Source organism: Seriola dumerili, unplaced genomic scaffold (genome assembly GCF_002260705.1).
Source record: "Seriola dumerili isolate Sdu_G_001 unplaced genomic scaffold, Sdu_1.0 BDQW01000025.1, whole genome shotgun sequence".
In the NCBI taxonomy this organism is placed as follows: domain Eukaryota; kingdom Metazoa; phylum Chordata; class Actinopteri; order Carangiformes; family Carangidae; genus Seriola; species Seriola dumerili.
Window position 1 is genome coordinate 13,394,741 of NW_019174280.1, and position 19,950 is coordinate 13,414,690.

General features: G+C 40.2%; 2 protein-coding genes across 4 annotated transcripts in view; one reads left to right on the plus strand and one right to left on the minus strand.

Moving 5' to 3' along the window:
- wasf1 (WAS protein family member 1) overlaps window positions 1-2,416 on the minus strand; it is a 56,516-nt gene extending 54,100 nt beyond the window's left edge. For 2 of the 3 annotated variants that reach the window (XM_022768953.1, XM_022768936.1), the window contains exon 1: window positions 2,234-2,250. The gene's annotated coding sequence lies outside the window, so the exon portion shown is untranslated. Of the gene's footprint in view, window positions 1-2,233 lie in introns of all 3 variants that reach the window. The other variant, XM_022768944.1, reaches the window with a different exon arrangement.
- A 963-nt stretch (window positions 2,417-3,379) lies between these two features.
- Window positions 3,380-19,944, plus strand: cdc40 (cell division cycle 40). Its single transcript, XM_022770461.1, has 15 exons — window positions 3,380-3,572; window positions 3,888-3,974; window positions 4,575-4,704; window positions 4,813-4,899; window positions 5,007-5,146; window positions 5,331-5,427; window positions 5,808-5,947; window positions 6,908-6,982; window positions 7,392-7,437; window positions 9,155-9,256; window positions 10,709-10,824; window positions 11,864-11,997; window positions 15,426-15,502; window positions 17,513-17,657; window positions 18,368-19,944. Exons 1-15 carry the CDS (start codon window positions 3,381-3,383, stop codon window positions 18,543-18,545), a joined length of 1,746 nt encoding a protein of 581 aa, XP_022626182.1. The 5' UTR covers window position 3,380; the 3' UTR covers window positions 18,546-19,944.
- Window positions 19,945-19,950: the final 6 nt, after the last annotated feature.

The window sequence follows — 19,950 nt, forward strand, 5'->3', positions numbered from 1 at the left end:
GAAACACAGAGAAAAACATGAGAACTGCAAACTGTGCAGGAATGTCATCCCTCGCAGCAAAGAGTTCACAAACAGCATCAGATAAAACCATGGCAATATGTTTGGTTCTATTCTGGGAATACACCTGTAGGTAAAGGCCATTCACTGGGTAAAACTGAGCATCTGCCATATAGACACATGTATCAAAGAGCGAGTTATATGGCTAGACCTTCAACTTTCCTACTTTGCACCTGTGTTTTATGTTTTTTTGCAAGCTCAAAAAATCTAGGTATAATAAGAAAAGCCCATGAGGTCACCCGCTTGCATGAGGACTGGGGGCAACAACAGACATACTTTAGCACACATATCTCAGAGCCGATCGAGGGTGAATTTGGTTCACTGGTTCAGTAAATGTCATTGTGGGAATGTGGGAAGAGACACTGGATAACGTCTTGAAGCTCACTTCAAATTCAGCCAATATGTCCGCTGTTTTATGCATAGGGCCTATACATAATCCCTCAGAGCTGTTGTGAAATCTAGCCTATAGCCTCCACTCAGTCATGTGATAGTGTAGATGCCACTGTTGCAGACTGATCATTGTAACAGCTGCAAGGGGTCTCATTCTATTTTGTCCAAGGAGTCAGAGCTACTTTCACATACAGTACCTTATATATTTTGCACATTAATCATTTCTTTAAACAACAGGCTTTTCTGGAAAGTGTGCACATTTGGTACAAATTATGTGCATCAAAATGTCCTTGATTTAAATTATTATTCTGATTGAATCTAGGAATCTCTTCCCTGTGGATTTCTGTGTATATGGTCCAGACGGTGTAGGTGTACAGAGCTGTGTGGCTAATTTTAGTTTAAAAAATCAGCACTTTCTATTTGTTGATGTTGACATGATGTCTATTCTAAAAGAATTTCTTCTTTCAAGACAGTAAAGATTTGATCTGAAGTGACATGAAGAAAGCAATTAATAACCAAAAAATAAAATCATTGAGCTCATACACTTCACATGCAGCCCCTACTGCTATCTACACCCCACTTAGCCCCAGTTTGTATCTCTTCTGTATCATCAATATAATTTTAGTACATCAGAGAGACAAACCAGACCCATTACTCTACTGTCAAAAGCAGCAGGCACAACAGGGTACATAGACTTTTATCAATGGCTCTGCAGCTGATGTTTCCAAAGGTAATTCATTCATCACTAATCACTGATCAGAACACAAATTTCTATTACAGGCTTTTCTCAAGCTTCCACTATATTTAGAGAGGCAAACCATGCTTCACTGTAGAGCAGCATCCAAGGACTCTCTTCTTAGTGTTGTTTTAAATTGACAGGATGCAGAAAATATGATCGGTTTAATGTAATAGCACATGAGCTGGCATCATGTAATGCAAAGAATATCTTCATGCTGTTACCAATTATAAAAGGTGATCACTACAGTCACTAAAGGACACTGCTCCTCATGCCCACTTTTTTGCTGCACTTGAAGTAGTACAAAGAAGGTTTCGAATTTCACAAAGCATGATTTTCACTGGGCTGAAGGCTACCATCCCCCATGACTGCAAACCAAGCTGGCTGGAATAGACCCCAGCTCCTATCCTCCTCTCTGAGGCAAGTCAATGCATTCTTAGTGGGAAAATTAAATCACGTATTGCCGATGCCAGCGGTTCGCCTAATCATACTGTACCAAACTGAAACTCCACAACACACTGACGGATAAAAATCAGCAAATATAACATATGTGGCATTGTCTATAGCCTTAAATCATTTGCGGAGCATTGCAAATATTTGCTCTCCGGTTTCTCACCAACATGATATTCCTGTCTGAATATGTCAAGACGGTGCTGCTGCGGGAGCTCATGCAGATGTGGAGCATTGCAATTTATCACCATTCAAGCAGTCCCGTTACAAATTCTGACATTTTTTTCCTCATTAATAAACCTACTACCGGTACTTTCAAGGTTTTGGCCACTTTGCAATCATACCGTTGTCAACATTGCCACATTTGTCACCTGTGTACTGGGTTAATGTGGCAGTCAGCGATGGCCAGGCAGTGTTGAATTACCAAGACCGTTATTATTCAAGCAGCTCCAGTTTAAAGCGAACGTTGCAACATGGTGACTCGGTTTTAAGGCAGTTAGTTGCTTCTGTGGTAAGATGCAATAAGGTTGAGCTAACGTTACTAAAGTCACATTTTCAAGTAAAAAACGTAACTTGAGTACACTGTGTTCGAAAAATTACCTGATATGTTTCTTAAAATTCCTCTTTATTTTCTTTCCATCCTCACTGAGCAGCAGAGCATGCCACCGTGTCCAAGGTTTTAAATCCCCGGGTCGGGTCCATGATTGTACTGTCTCTGATATTAAATGTACTCCTGATGGAAGAGGCGGCGGCGGAGAAGAACCCAGGCACTTTTTTTCCAAAGGGATTCTCTGGCAAGATATTGGTGAAACTGACATCAAACCTGGTCCAATCAAGCTAACAACAGGTTCCGCAGCAAAATAAAATATCCGGCAGATTTACTCTTATATGACATATGTGTTCTTTCCAAAGGAACGAATGTGAAATTTTGTTAATTCGCAGGAAAATATCCCCATTATAATCAGTGATAATGGTACGTACCACTCTATTGTTGGGGCGCGAGAGAGCGTCCCATGCAACTGATGTGTGCTCGTGGGAGGCTCGCGGATAACGTGCGCGCTTTCAGTATTGGCTTGTTATCTGAAACCGTCACTGTGTGCTGTCCAATCGATTACAGGGAAGGACGTCGATTTGGTTATTGCAACCCTTACTGTACATAAAAATCATATCATTACAAATGAATCGATCTCCTGCGCAATGATTGATTATATCATATAAACTACATTATACATGATTTCATACAGCCTACTTGCTATTAAATAGGGTCAAAGATACTGACTACCATAGACTAAGGAGACTATGGTGTTGATTGTGGTTTGTTGTTATGTATGTGTATGGCTCAACGTGTGTATAAAATAGCACAAAGAAAGAAATTTGGATGATTTTTAGTGCTTGTTTTGGACCAGAAAAGAGTCAATTTAATTAACGGAAAATAAACGAGCAGATCATCACATTTAAGAAGCCGGAACCAGAAAATATTTGGAATCTTTGCCTAAAAATAATTAAATGAGCAATAAATTATCAAAGTCAATTTTCTGCTGATCGATTAATTGACTAATATTTCAGATCTTGTATTGTTTCTGAGATTATGGCATGATTTTTTTCATTATCATGCCTTGAGTGAGTAACGTTCTATTATCGTCCAAATAATGAAGGCTGATCATTATTTTAATATTTTATTTATTTTATTTGTTTACAATAACGGAAGTCCCGCCCTCCTGCTTCCGTCCAATTCACAACATTCAACATGTCTGCCGCCATAAGTTCCCTCGTTTCGTACGGAAGCGATTCTGATTCAGAAAATGAGTCGGAATCTAATACCGGAGCCGAGAAAGTGGACCAGGTGGGTCCGGACGCTACGGCTCACCTCAAACCTCTTCAGTCTGGACACACGATGTCTTTGGCTGTTCTCAATTCTGCTCCCGAGGTCGCCGTTAAGGTAAGCTAACCTAGCTAGCTACCGTTAGCTTAACGTTATAGTTAGATAGTTAACATACTGTTGGTCGCACCGTGCTTAAATGTTTTAAGAAGACCGCCGTTTCAATAAAGAACGCGAAATAATTTATTATGCAGCGTCAAGAATTGTTGATAAAATGAAAGTCGTGCTACACATTGAGCGTCGAGCGGAAGGATGCTGTATGTTAATCTGGACCTATGCTAAAGAACAGTTTGCTAATCATTTAGAATAACATCAGCGATATGTTTTCCTTTATTTTTATACACCAAAACACTGATTTGAACATCTTCATGTTAGGAGTCCGTGGAGACTGGCACACACCTGGACCCTTCGCTGAAAGAAGTCACTTACAACCCGACATTTGAAACCATGTTTGCACCAGAGGTAATGTTGTGACTTTGAGCTTAATCATTTAATAAGTACGAGAGATACTGTAATGATTCTGGATTACAAGCGGCATTTTGTTCATTTTAATATGTTTATGCATCCTACATGTCTTGAAGGTTTCCATGAATCATATGGCTGAGCTAAATTAAATACTGAATTACTTTAGTTCCTGGGCCATCACATCCGCATTAACTAATGAACATCTCAATATTAAACATTTGTGTGTTGATGATGTGACATCCCCATGTGTCATCATATTTGCATTACTGAGGTGTTTGCTGAAAGGTTTGGAAATATATTTTATGTCCATATCAACCAGCTCTGATGTAAATACTGTTACGTGAGTTAGAGTGGTTGTTGTTGGTGTTAATTATGACTGGTGTGACTGATTGGTTTGTTTCATGATTTATTATTTCTGCTGCTGTACTGCCACAATTTCTGATTGGGTGTGATAAAGTGCTCTATCTATCTATTTATTTATTTTTCCATTTATCTATCCATCTCATTACTATTACATGAATCAGAATGTCGTGTTGTGAATTGTGAGGGTCCGTAAAAGGTTAGTACTGATAATGATTTTTTATTGTTCTCTCCTAGTTTGGCCCAGTGAACCCATTTAAAAGCCAGCAGATGGCTGCCCCTAGGAACATGTTGTCTGGCTATGCAGAACCTGCTCATGTCAACGACTTTATGTTTGAACAGCAAAGGAGGACATTCTCCACCTACGGTAAGCCCATCTCTGACCCCTGTCATGGGTTTGGTTGATGTGGTCAATATATGCACCCTGTTAGAATTTTAATGACTTTTTTTTAAACTCTCTCCACTCTGCTAATAGGTTATGCTTTAGATCCCTCTGTTGACACACACCATGTGTCCACTAGTGGCTACATAGGTGCAATAGATGAGGCTGAGAAAAATAAAGGTAATAATTAACAATTTATTCCTGAATGAACAAATCTAACTATATGTAGAATTAAGTATTATTCTAAGGAAAGTCTGAATTATAATCTCTTCTGGCTCTTCCGTAAGGGTTAACTGTGTTTGAGAGTGGACATAAGAAGTCAGAGAAAAGGAAAAAGATTAAAGGTGGAGATGCTGGAGAGATTGACAACTTCCTTGGACCATGGGCGAAATATATAGATGAGAAAGATATGGCCAAACCATCAGAGGTAATTTTTTTGTTTCTATATATGATTTAAGATATTGTTGAGATTGTCACTTCCTCACATGATTAAGTAAATCCATTAACTCCAGGGAATACATTTGAGAGTAAACTCACTTCAATTTGCTGAGCCTTTGTCTGTCTTTATAACTGTATCCAAGAAGATAAGTGTTTTGGTAACTACTTTACAGGAAGAGCAGAAGGAACTGGATGAAATCATGGCCAAGAGACAGAAGAAGGGAAGGAATGAGGAAGAGGCTCCAGGAGAGGAGAAGACCATCCTCCATGGTACTGTGGCTTCTCTAGTTTAATTTCTGAATTAATTTGAATAGCAAAAGAAAATTGCTGAAAGTGAAATGATCAAGTATTTAAACTATTTATTTGAAATCTGAAATTATTAGTTGCCTCTCGAGCTTTTAATAATATCACAAGATCTTCCTCAGCAAAGGTTTGCTGATTTGTCGTGTAATTGGCATTTTCTTGACGTCTCAGTTATGATATAGTCTTTGAGGCGCACAGAGTGGTTGGTCCGTGCTGGTCAAGGATTTAATTCCATAAGAAACTTTTGCTAATGGCCTCTGACAGCCGTGGCTCCTTCTAAAAACATGTATACAGACGCTCCAGGAGTTTTTCACATGCTATTTTGCCTCTGTTTGTTCTTCCCACAGTTAAAGACATGTATGATTACCAGGGCAGGTCATACCTCCACGTCCCACAGGATGTTGGCATCAACCTGCGTTCTGCGGAGGTTCCGGACAAGTGTTACCTGCCAAAGAAACAGATTCATGTCTGGTCTGGACACACCAAGGTCAGTGGGAAGGGACATAGTTCATTTATAGTCTTACTATATGTGAATATCCCTTTATCTCACCAGTTAAGAAATCTTGCAGCTGTAAGTATTCTCTGCACAGGCCTTGCTGATGATAAGTTCTAGTACTGCAGCGTTGTTTAAAAATAATTCTGATATGCAAAATGAGAGCTGTGTCACATAGGAATCTCTGTATACATAGAGAGAAAATTCCATTATGCAGTCCTTGTAAGATTTTCTGAGGCAGTCAGTAAAAACCTCCTGGGTACTTTTGAATAAAATGATAACATAGTATACGAGCCGCTTGCTCCTGACATATCCGAGATTATTCTGTCTCATTCAAAACACCATCTTTATAATTCAAATGTAAAGGCAAACACTGGGTTATTCCAAGAAAGATCTGATTCAAGCTTCAGATCTGCCAGCGTGCTTCAGGGAGAGAGAAATCACTCAAGTTTTAAATTGGCTCCTTTCCACTTTGTGCAGCAAGTTACAGCCTTCACAGTCTAATTTGAAATACAAAGAGGTTTGAAAAGATAATAAGCGTGTGGAAGTGCTGATGTCGAGATAATAGATGGGGTTGGCCCATACGGTGTCACCAAAGTTTTCTGCCATATTTTGAAGAAAGTTTGGTAACTTGAAGAGAGTCATCATAATTTCTCTAACTGTTACAGAGGCATTGTGATCTACACACACACTCTTTCTGCCCTGGTTACATAATGGCTCAACTGATGTCTCCCCTTAAAACTGCTTTATTAGCAGTAACTCAGGCCATGTCCAAACAATGTCAGCAGCTTAAACATACACAGTATTTTATATGTGGAAAATTTAGATGTAGTACAGCTTTTGCTTTTGACTCCTTTTTAGTCTAGAATAGATATAACACTACAATAAAATAATAACTTAAGTGTCTCATGATAAAGAGACTAATATGGTTAAATTAATCACTTTATTTTCCAGGGTGTCAGTGCTATTCGTCTATTTCCAAGCTCTGGACATCTACTGCTTTCCTGCTCCATGGACTGTAAGATCAAGGTAAATACTCACAAAGAGGTGGCATGAAATAACTTCACAGAAGCTTAGGAATGGATGTACACACATTTGTTCTTTCTTTTTGTAAGATGTAGTTTAATCATTTTATGGTAGTGGAATAAGATGACTGATAACAATGTCAGCTGTGAGTTTTGAAGTTTTATCATATTGCTTTTTGGCTGTTTTTGAGAAGATTCAAAGCTAACCTCTAGAGCCATACTAATGTAATGTAAAACAGGACAAACAAAATATGTTGATACCAGGGGGGTTGGTTTGGTTTGCTAGCTTGCACTTAGTGTGGTGGTCAAGACTAAATGCAATGCTTTGGTTCAAATAAAAATTCTGCTAGCTGAATTTAAAGTTGTGCTGCGGCAAATCTATTTTCACTTGTCGTTTTATCTCCGCTCCACAGCTGTGGGAAGTGTACGGCGAGAGGAGGTGTCTACGAACATTTATTGGTAAGTAATCTCATTAAACATCTCCAGTCGAAATTATATCTTAAATTGTAATAAATGTTGACAATGCACTCCACAAAACGGTATCATGATATTGTGAAATTCATCACCAAAGTATAATCTCTTATATACAATAATGGATCATCAGCAAACATGCTGACATGAAATATGCTGGAGGTTAAATGCAACCTGCCTTTTGGGAAATACACAGCAGTGACAGACTGTGAGCTCAGCATTACTGGAACACTAATGACACGTCTGCTGACCATTAACAAAAAGTGTGGGGATTTTTAGAGTCTGGGATGTTTAGGCTAATGCATGCAGGTCACTCTTACACACTTCCAGGATACAGTACACTGTCAGAATAGAGATTATTTGCAGCTGTGGTTCTGCTTGTCAGCTCCTTCACAGTATATTCATAATTCAGCAGCCCAGGGGCTGAGGGGGAACAAGGGGCAAGGAAGAGCACAAGACGCAGGGAGGAGTGGGGATACAGGAAGAGAGAACACAGTTTAGGAGTGAATAAACTGACAGAGCAGCTGGGGTGGGGGTTGTGAGTAGGAGAAGCAGCAGAGGTGTAGATGATGATAATAATAATAATTTTTTTCATCAGAGCAGTGTTAAAAGTGCAGGGCTATGTTGTAGAGAACATACAAGGTTTTCACTTTGTTGTCGCTGCAGTGGTTTCAGTTTGATCATCTGTTATCTGGTATGTTCATGTTTTTATAACAGCATCATAAACGATTCTGTTTTCTTTTTGTTCTTTTTTTTTTTTTTTTTTTATCCCAAGGCACTATATTTTACTTCATTTTCTTACGTATTTGGATGACCTTGAGATCTTTAGAAACTAAACCTTTTGTTTATATCATTCTTCAGTTTTTCTTCTTTTCATTTCTCTTCTACTTAATTTATGGCACTGAATATTATCTTTGAATAAAACCTACACTTTAACAGGAATTTGCACACAATTGTTGTCTTTTAGTTTACCGTTGCTTGTCAGAATCACAAAAAAGCAGGGAATAGTTAATATGTTAGGGGGTGGGGGGAATGAATGAATGAGTACGCATATCTTTATATGTATTTTCATGTTTGGATGCCGTCTGAGACAAAGGGTATATTTCATGAAGGGTGCCCTGCTTTCAGTAGTTTGTGTAGTTGTGTGTTCTTGCATAAACACACACACACCATCAAGGCTTTCTGCAGCGGCGGCTGCCTTTGGTCTGCCAGCAAGCAGGGTTAGAGCAAGCGAACAGGCAGACACTTAGCCTCAGTGGGCTCTGTTATCGCCGTGGAAACAGTGTAACCCTGATAAAAGCCAGCTTTAACAAGGGAGGCATCTGCGCGCACCGAGCCCACTGGGACCTCACATCTCCTACGCTGTATGAGAAAAAGCCAAAGGGCTGCATAGATTGGGATTAGGAAGAGAATAAGGTGGAGAACGGTTGAAAAGACAGATGGAACATGATTCTTTCTCCTCCAAGCTCATTTAAAGACTTCAATCCCTCGTGTCCCACAGCCCACTTCATCTTTCTTCCGCAACATCCCCTATTTCCCTTAACTAGATTTCACATTCCTCAAATGAACTGGGTGTCAAAGGAAAGGCAACTGGGGGAGACTTGGCAACAAGACTGGGGAATGTATAAAGTGATTTTTTATTTTTTTTTTTTGCACATATTTGTTTATTTGTAATATGTGTGAATTCTTCTTCTCTGTGTGTTAGGCCACAGCAAAGCAGTACGAGACATTTGCTTCAACAACACTGGGACCCAGTTCCTCAGCGCTGCCTACGATCGCTACCTTAAACTCTGGGACTCTGAGACAGGTATGCTGTGCCACTGTCTTGAACTCTACAACTCTTTCCTGCCGTTGACAAAGCCGCTTGTTATGGTTCTTCAAAAATGAATTAAGCAAGACATGGATATCTCTCTCTTTTGCCTATCTCAGCGGCACTTTTAGATTGTGTATTTTGGGGCGGTGTTAACATGCAGGCCAAAAACATTTAATAACATTGATCTCAGAAGCCATCAGATAATTGTGAAAAACAGCAGTTTGCTCATTTGCCCTTTATCTGCACTGTTTAACAGCACACATACTTTCCAGGTCAGGTTTTCTTTGTCTTTAGTGATAATGAGAAGAATATTTTTTGGATTGTGAACTGAAAATTCAAGATGTCACCTATGGCTTTAGGAACTTGTGATGGCCATTAATCACATTTTTATGACATTTTATAGAATAAACGATTAATTGATTAATCAGAAAAAATCAGTAGATTAATTATGAATGAACATAATTATTAGTTACAGGCCTTGCCTATGGATGGTTGTATTTGTAGAAATCCAGTATTACAGTCAGTGTAACATGAATCCCCAAAATAGAATGAAGTCACACAATTCCACAATAATACAAACTATGATCTTCTGATCTTGCAGACCTGATAAAGACATATTGAGAAGAAACATACAAAACCCTTTATTTAAAAATGCTGTATGTGTATTGGAGACAAATTCTCTCATGGGTTTTCATGTTTTTCCGGTTTCTATGATAGTATTGAATTTTTGAATTGAATTCGTTGTCTTGCTTCATACAGGCAGTTAAGGTCTATGTATAAAACCAAATTACAAGTGATCTCCCAGTTATCTTTCCCCTGTGCTCATCCATTTTTACATCCACCCCTCTCAACTTAAGAGTGCCAATCCAGCAGAGGGCGGAAAAGAGTTAAATCCCCCACTTGTTGATAACAGGATCCCCTTTGTAGCCATATCATCCAAATACTTCTGTTAACCAAGAGTTAATTCCCTACACAGTTCGTTAATTGAAAAGGGTTCTTTACCTTTCCTATCAGTTGTTGTGGATTTGTTGCTGCTTTTTCCTGTAGCTGTACAGCAATGATGCGTAGGGGGTCAGTTTAGTATTTTATTCCAGATTTGTCCCAGTTGCAGTCGGAGCACTGGATGTAACACAAATTATGTTTAATGAAAAGCCTTCATTCTAAACTTAAGAGCCTCTTGATGTTGCAGTCATTTTAATTTCCTGGTCTCTCAGCTCTAGCAGCAGTGGTACCATCAGTCCCATGGTGATTCATCTCTGCTGAATGAACACAAAGAAACACTGAATTTCGTGTGTTATGGCTAAGCCGTTGCTGCCTGCAGGGACAGAGCGTACAGCACTGAAAGTTGCAGGCTGCCCTTAAAATTTAAACAGCTTGAGTTACCTTTCTGAAAAGCCACTTTGGATTATTCTGGAGCTCTTACTTTCAATTTTCCTCCCTCAACAGGCCAGTGTATCTCCCGCTTCACCAACAGGAAGGTACCGTACTGCGTCAAGTTCAACCCAGACGAGGACAAACAGAACCTTTTTGTGGCCGGCATGTCGGATAAGAAGATTGTTCAGGTAAAGTTGGCATATGCTGCACTGCGAGCAATTCAGTTCAGCTCCCACCATCACCTGCATTTATTTCCCCAGTTGACCAAGCAGATGCACTCATGAATTTCTGTGTATAGCCCCTGTGCCCACAGCAGCATGAAATACACTCCCTTCTCAACTGTCAAGCACTATTGTGTGTGTAGTTGTGTGTGTGTGCATGACAAGAGTTTCACAGGCTGACAGGACTAGAGCAAGTCATCAATCACAGGCAGCATTAGGGTGGAAAAGAGGCAACGGGAAGAGAACAATCTGTGATAAAAGTTGGAAATCCAAGTAGACAGTTTTCAGAACTAGTAGCCCTGAACTGATGAGCAAGTGAAAGTTTGGATCAATGTGGCAGTAACAAGCTGAGAGTACACATAGCTGTTAAAGCTGTTCACTGAATTGTGAATATGATTTTATTTTCCACAATGGGATTACCAAAGATGCAACAGTTTAGTTTTATTTCATTGTACTTTCAGTCCAGCTTTAATTGAAGATATGTCCGTATATCCAAACCATAGTCATTATCATAATATCTGGCTCAATAATCAGGGTTAGTATAAAATCATGTGGCTCTGTTCTGGGTTTTGAGAACAGATGGCTGTTCTTGTAAGCAGCCGAGGGGTAAGAGTTTGGGGAAAAAAAGAGCATAAGTAGAACTGGATTTAAAATCTGTTTGGACAGAAATGAGTCTTATTTGTTTATTGCCCGGGGACCAGTTTTATGTGGTTGTATTTCCTTTACATTTTAATGTGAGAAAACTGTTCTAAAAACATTCATGTTCAAGACTGAGACCCATTTTATAGTGAAATAGCTGTCATCACACTGCTGCAGTTAGTCATTTCACTCCAGTCTCCCACAGCCCCATCATATGAATTTCTAATTTCGTTTTTTCGCAACAGTAAGAGAAGTTGCATTTATCTTGGTAATCATCACTCCACAAGAGACTGTGCAGTGAAACTAGTTGTGTTTACCTCATCTCTGTCTCCCTGTTTTTATTTTTCACCTTCTGCCGCTCTGACAGTGGGACATCAGGACAGGTGAGGTGGTTCAGGAGTACGACCGTCACCTGGGAGCCGTCAACACCATCACCTTTGTTGATGAGAATCGTCGGTTTGTCAGCACATCAGATGACAAGAGTCTTCGAGTTTGGGAGTGGTGAGTACAGATGAGTTAAATCAGCCTTAAATACTTGAAGGAGTAATTTCGCTGTGCTGCCTCGTAGTGTTTGTTGCTCTGCCTCTGAACAAGGCATATAATCCCACTCCCCATTACCAAGTGGTTAATAATGAAAGACTGGTTGCATTGGGCAGCAGCTCAGAGAAATTAAGAACATGATGATGTTCAGTCATTCAACACTTGATAAATAAAGGATAAAAAATAATGAAACAAATTAAAAAGACAGCTAAAAGTATTACAGCAGGGCATTTAGTTTTATATGTGGTTGCCAGGCTGTTGCAGAGACCATTTTACTATTTAACAGCCTCATTAAGGTGCATCTTGCTGACATCAAGTGTCTTTGTGTTTTGTCTCATCTGTGTAAAAAGAAACTGAGGCCAAACATTTAATATACACAAACTATAGTTTCTGTCCTGGACTGTTTCCTGAAGAAGTCACAGTCTTGCACTGCTCCTTTCATTAGTCATTAATAAGAAGACTAGATGTCAACAATCCTCCAGACGACCCTGTGTTGGACAGTTCACCCAGCTGTGCTGCTAATGTGCTGAGTCATAGCCTCTGCCACAGTTTGCCTGCTTTACATGCATCTGTTACTCTGGGAGTCTGTTTTTTTTTTTTTTTTTTACCCTGGAGTTAACATTGTTCTCTGACAACGCTCCAGCAATAACCCATCTAATCCTGGTCTCTGTTGCCAGTTGTATATTTTAATAAATAAGCATTTGAAATTGTTCCACAAAATATATTATTTGGAAAGACTTGGATGACTGGCAGGTCAGATGAAGTTCAAAATTAATTTTCATTTTTAAAATCACCATTCCTGTCTTTTTTCTTTTTCTCTTCTCTTTTTCTTGTCTTATTGACAAAATCACGTGTTTTTCATAAGCTTATTTATTTTTAGAAATCGTCATCGCATATCTTACTGCAGTCTGTGCTCTCAGTGGCCAATCAAGAGAGACTCAACAAGAACAGCTTAGCCAGTGTTGCTGTCGTGATAAACATATTCTGGTATTTGTTGCTCAGAGATGATAGATATTTAAAGACCAACTGATAAAGGAAGACAGGGCACTTTTTATTCAAGGGTGACCATTTGTGTATTTTTTTGTTCCCTTGTCAGAACTTCCCAGCTCTTTTTTTTTTTTCCTCCAGAGTATGAGAAATGGTGATTAACTGCCAACTCAGAGTTGAAAGAGATAATAAAATGTCGGCAGAATAACGTAGGGCAAAAGAAAGATATCCCAAGAGTCTACTTTCTACACTTGTTTGGGAGGGGGGCTCCCACAGGCTTTTTTAGTGCAGCGTGGGAGCGAGCTGGCGAGTGGTATGTCGGGCTAAAGAGGGGCTTTACGGTCCCTCTTTCTCCCACAGATACCACCTGGCTCTTGGCTCTTGCCTCCCTCCTTCCTCTTCAAGCTAACACCCCTTGTGAGAGCTGTTACATAGCAGCATTAGGCTGAATTTACCAGAACAGTCTCATATCTCCAGAATAGAAGCGGAGGCTGGCAGAGATGGGCAGGGTGGGTGTGGGGGGGGGGTGCCGCCGCCGGATGGTTAGAAAAGATTGTGAGGCAGCAAATCTACAAGTCATTGACATCACAGCACAAACGCCCACACATGATTCAAATTCTATCCTCGTTCTTACACACATATTCACAATTTTTCTGCGGAGACTACTTTATCTGCAGCAAAGGTTTGTCATCAGCTAGGGCATAGTCGCTCTACGCGTTGGAGGAGGATTACAATCAATATGAAATGTGCCACTCTGTGCCAGCGAGGGGAATTAGCGCTTGATCATAAAGGCATCACTCAGAGAGCGATGAAACGCTGGGCTTGGAGGGTCATTTTGGATGATGATGGATTGAGAAAGATGAAAAAATGCAGGGCACAGACTAGTGAAGGACATAGTTGGAGTCACACAGTATGGAAAGTGAACTGCTGTCATCCAAAGACTTGATATTCCTAATTTATTTTCAACATGGTTTTAGTTTATAGTCTAATAAAAGGCAATCTGGAAAGCTGTTTGAAATGAACGTTCTTTCAAAATACCCTTGAAGAAAATCCTCCTGCAACCCAAATTGAATTGGACATTATCTAAACATTTGCTGAATAGTAATACTGTTCCAAAGCAGCATTGTGTCAAACATTTGAAAGAAAAAAAAAGTTCATTTATTGGGCTGTCAATAGTTATTACATTTTGTGAAATCCTCTTTTCACATCACTTCCAAATAAAAACCAGTGTTGGTCTGTTTCATTTCCTTCTCAGTCTGATTGCAAAAATTAACATAAATCTCACTACAGATATTATGCCTGACAAACTAAAGTTCATATTCAAAATATACAAAAATGCTGTTGTAGATCATTGTCCCTGAGCTTGATTGACGTGAAAGACCATCTAATATTAATGAGTATCTCTTGTGTATAGATTGTTTTTCTTTTCTTCCACTCCCATTGCTCTCCAGACAACAAAACATTCACACTGGTTATTTCTGGAGCTCAGAAGAAGAGATCTGATGGTCTTGTTATCTCTTCAGAGTTTAGCTTGGCTTGTGTGCAGACATTGGCTCCGAAAAAACCCTGGGGCCCCTTTAATCTCTGACTGTGTGTGCACATGAGAATTCAAGAGTGTTTTATGTGTAGATGGAATCTCATTTCTCATTTTACTATTGTCTTTAGTTCTTCGAAGACCATTTTTGGTCTCGTGTGTGCGCAAACACGGTGCAGTCACTTTGCTCCAGCTGTTACTCATCACAGATAGAGACAGAGACATGGCCTTGGTTTAAGCAGATAGCAAGATGAGTTGAGGGCTATTGCTCATTAGCACTCATTACACACAGAGTAAGGCAGAAAGACTCATGCACTTAGTTTACGACAAGTTCCAGAGGTCAGTAGAAAAAAAATCGGAAATTGGTATGCTGTTATCCTGGCAGACACACACACACACACACACACACACACACACACACACACACACACACACACACACACACACACACACACACACACACACACACGCACATAAACAGCACACTGTAAATTTGAGTGATCTTCTGCAGACCACTTAAGATCAAATAGCAAAGTTTCCTCACTCTCCCAAAGCAGAGAGACAGAGAGGATTAATAAGTAATTGGTTGCCGGTACAGTCGGCAGTGCAGCATCAAAAGCTTCTTTCAGATTGCGTGGAATTATTTACATACTGTAGCTTTAATGGTGATAGCGCCTGGTTTTTCATCGTAGCTGTTTTCTCTCTAGTAACAAGCAATTTTGAGATGGCTTAAGCAGCTGCAGTGGTAAACAAACTATAGTGTTGTGAATCTTTTCCTTTTTGAGTTCTTGATCAGGTTGTGCTCTCATCCAGTGTTTAACCCATCTTCAAATGTACTCACAATGCTTTGTGCTTTTTTTCTTTTCAGGGACATCCCTGTGGACTTCAAGTACATTGCTGAGCCCAGTATGCACTCTATGCCAGCTGTGACACTCTCTCCCAATGGTGAGTGGTCAAATCATGGCACAAGCACACAGTACAGGGGACTCTTAGGTGCATAAACCTATATTACCAGACTGAAGTTGTTGGCCCTTGCTCAGCAGAATAAAAACAAAGACAGGCTCAGTTCAGCTACATAGATGGATGGATGGATAGATAGATGGAGAGATGGAGAGAGCACTGTTTTAACATGAGGTGGTGCCCGCACTTGCAATTAATGAGATGTCAGTGTGCATCAGCGAGGGATGAAAGGAAATGCAATGGATGAACAATAATCATTTGGTTTTCCTTCAGTATTAATTCATTTCTTGCTGAAGAAGAAGAGAGGCACTCGGGCCCTCACAGATATTAGGCTAATAATTATTGGGCAATATATTAAAGGAAAACTAAGCAGGAAAACTGTGATGTAGAAAATAATTTGTTTAAGGAATGGTTTGACATTTTATTACACTTCTTTGCTTTCTTGCCAAGAGTTTGATGAGAAGTTAAAAAACTACTGTCATACCTCTACTGTAAATATGAAGCTACAGACGGGAGACACTAAAGTTTCCTTAGCTTAGTATAAAGACTCAAAGCAGGGGGAAAGCAGGTTGTTTGGCTCTCTCCAAAGATGAAAAAGCTCCTTCGAGTCCTGTCGTCATCCTGGGGTTTGCCAGATGGAGACCTCACCCAGCCAAGACACGGCCCAGCGTGTAGCGGGCCGTAAAATTACGAACAAGACAGGGACAAAGAAATGTGTGACCAGGAGATCCCTTTTTGTGAGTGTTCTGCAGACGCGTGACTCGGTGGGAGATGACAGCGGTACACAGAAATGAATGGGACATGTGAAGAAACCAGTTTCTGACCCAGTAGACAAGCTTTGTGAGCAGCACGCGCCGCAGCTGATAACAGAATTAACAGACGGTCGTCCTCTTCAAATGTAACGCTTCTGTTTGAATCAGGAATTCCCTGTTGTACCCAATCAGCTTCAACTGCCATCAAACTCAATTCCTCTGTCCTCATCTGTTCTTTCCCTCACTACCTACTTTGATTCTCGCTTTTATGTACTCCCTACTCTCTTTCTTCCTCTGGGCAGCGTTCTTATTTGTCCCAACATGATTTGTTTCTCCTCAGCATGTGAATAATGAATGTGTTCTCAGTGGGAAACCATTCAGTTTTCTCTAATGCCTAAATGGCACCGACCCCCCACCCCCCCACCCCTGGCACCACATCCGCAGCCTCTCTCCTCTTACCATCTTTGCAAAACCCACAGAGCCTTAGTCCCCTGGCAAAATTGGTCAAGCTGTTGTCATTCTCCTGAATCTATCGCATCAGATGTTTTGTGGACAATAGTGTCTTTTTCATTTATGTTTTATGATGGAGGATGTAAGAAAAGGAGACAGACGCGCACACACACACACCAACACTCGAGCTCTTTCTCGTACCACATTAATAATTTCTATCATGTTTCCTTTCAAGAAGTGCACTGAGTCGTGTAATGCTTTGACACTGAAGCGTTGCCTCTTATCACTGTGTAGTGACTTCAAGACCGCAGTGTTGTCAGGAGCTGAAACGCTCTGTAAAGTAGATCTCCACGGAGCAGTGACTGATGAAAAACCTCTCTTCATTTTTCACTAAATTGCCCTGCATATTTCCACCAATTACAATGTACCTGTCGTTAAAAATATTTCACTCTACTTGATGTGCCACTAGATCAGAGTGGTTACACTGGCAGGGTTTGAGCACACTAACATGAGCAGGCAGCATCATGAAGCCGCATCAAAGATACTAGTGGCTGCTTGTTAAACATTTGGCTGTACAGAATCATGCTAATGAGACAAACTAGCAAGTTAATACACACTTTAAAACTTGCTGTGACAACCTTTTAAAGCTTAGATGTGTTGAACACTTCTGATACCGCGGTACTTTAATATAATCATTTTCTTCTTGCTCATTTGTAAGCATTTTGTTTTACGGTGCAACATCAGTATTGTGTAGCAGTCTGCTATAATATGGCTTACCTGTTTCACACCCCAGGTAAATGGCTAGCATGCCAGTCCATGGACAACCAGATTCTTATCTTTGGAGCCCAAAACCGCTTCAGACTGAACAAGAAGAAGGTCTTCAAGGGCCACATGGTGGCTGGCTATGCGTGTCAAGTGGACTTCTCCCCAGACATGAGGTAAACCTTTTACTTTGTTACTCCATTTTCTGATGAAGGGTTTACATTAGTGTGACAGAAGCCAGACTCTGAGCTTCTTACAACTCATTAATAGTTTATAAATGTTGATTAGTAAATGCTGAGTTGTTTGGTACTGAGGAATGGAAACCAGCCAGAAAAATAAAAACAGGTCAGAAGAGATTAAATTCCTGTTTTTGATAGGTTGTAGAGAAAGGGAAAAAAGAAAAAAAATGAATGAGAAGCAGAAAGAAATAGCGTAAGCATGCAAATGAGAACAAAATGTAAGAATAATTTTATTCTAGTAAATGAAAAAAAAACAAAACAGGAAAGAGTGGTTAAAAAAAGGCTCAAAAAGACGACCTTATACATTTATCTGTGCTCGAAAACAGCCTCTTCATATTGTCTACTGTGTAAGCTCCACAAGGAGAGCTAACTAGGGCAGTCCAACAGCCTAATTTTAGCCAAAACACCCATTAAGACCTGTTTTCTCCCCTCTTCTCACCCACCACCACCCACGTCTGTGAACAGGTGCCCTCACTTCCTTTCAGTATCCATGGCAACACAGCAACTCCCGGCTAGACTAAATACCAAAAATTCAGAGACTCCCACTTTTTGGCAGGTGAAGTGGAGACAGAAACAATTTTTAGCAAAGTGCTAATCTTTCCATCCTCGCCCCCGCCCCCCCCCTCTCCATCTCTCATTTCTACCAGCTATGTGGTGTCAGGTGATGCAGACGGAAAGCTGAATATTTGGGATTGGAAGACCACCAAGCTTTACCACCGGATCAAGGCTCATGACAAGGTTTGCATCAGTGCCCTGTGGCATCCACACGAAACCTCCAAGGTCATCACCTGTGGATGGGATGGACAAATCAAACTCTGGGACTAGAAAGTGCTCGGGTGCGTCTTTGGGGACAGGGGTTGGGATTTGGGAAATGATGGGCAAAACTGTTTGTCCCGTGGATTTTGTGAAGATTTTTAAGTGAAAGCCACAGGACTGGTATCCAGTCTTATTGTAGCAGTGTATTTTTGTATCCCGGCATGAGCTCTAAATATAGAATAGTTTCTACTGCAAAAGGCGTATTAGAGGGGTACATTGGCGTTTTTTTAAATAAATGTTTTGTTATCTTAATTGGCAGTGTCCTGTGTAGTATATACTTCTGTAATTCTTGCTAAAAATTCTTTGTTTTCAATTGTCTGACCATCCCTTTGTGGAAATAAACATTCTGTAAAATGAAGCATTGTTTCCTTGGAAAAAGTGTTTCTACCAATCATAATTCTGCACAAAATCATGAAGAGAAACCCCAGACCATGCTTTCTCGTTTCCTTGCTTTATTAAACTTCATCAAAAGATTTGGCAAATGAGAATAGTTTGATCATTTTTTTTCAAAAATGTTTTTGGCCTCTTGCTATATTTGGAGATGAAAGTTGTTGATGATTATCTGGTGCATCGCCGATAATGAAGTAATGCCAATTGAACACCAGACAAACAAGGGAGGATAAAAAGACCTGACAGTTACACAAAATGCCTCTTTGTGTAGATCTGAATAGTTTTCTATTACAACACAGGGAACTGCAATATGCAAAATAATAATAATAGTAATGAGTTCTCTTTCTCATCTTTCCTTTATGTCTTTTTTGCTCATTCTCGCCCACTCATGCTCATTCAAATATCCATCAACACACTGTGTACAAGTCTAGAGACATTACAGTGCAGTTCTTCACATCATTGTTGTGTTTTGTGTTTTTAACGGTCATACTAGGTTCAACTGCAGGGAAGCGCCTATTCGTCCAGACAGTTATCATCTTCCACAGATCTCGTCTCTTTTCATCTACCTCAACCCCTTTGACAACGTATATCCATTTCCTTAAATTCATGTACTATTTTGAGTAGCTGCAGTCTCTGGTTCTGTGTAGACTTAAGTTGTCTGATACCAGGCAGGAGCGTCTGGCTGTGAGCCAAGTCCAGACAGGACCATGATGACATGGGTGAGTGTGACTCAGAGGCTGACCTGCAGCCAACAACACAGTCTCTATGAGGTAGAACACAGAGAGCCTCTGGAGGCAATTACTCTGCCCCTCTACACGACTGAGGTCATTACAGGCCAGGAGAGGGAGAGCAGGAGGATAAGTAGGAGCAGGGATTTTAGCTTTACAAAAAGGTCAAACCAGATAAGAACAGTCTGTTGGAGAAGAGTCGTGCTGTAGCAAGAATATGTGCTCACTCTGAAAATTTCATGCTACACAAACTTGCACATTTCAATTCAGATGCCGACCCTGCCAAGTTCTAGTTT

Excerpts from the sequence above, each read along its gene's own strand:
- cdc40 (XM_022770461.1), top strand. The coding sequence starts at position 3,381 with ATGTCTGCCGCCATAAGTTCCCTCGTTTCGTACGGAAGCGATTCTGAT. Across the intron at positions 5,948-6,907 it reads TCTGGTCTGGACACACCAAG|GGTGTCAGTGCTATTCGTCT; the intron begins GTCAGTGGGAAG and ends TTTATTTTCCAG. Across the intron at positions 6,983-7,391 it reads CCATGGACTGTAAGATCAAG|CTGTGGGAAGTGTACGGCGA; the intron begins GTAAATACTCAC and ends TCCGCTCCACAG.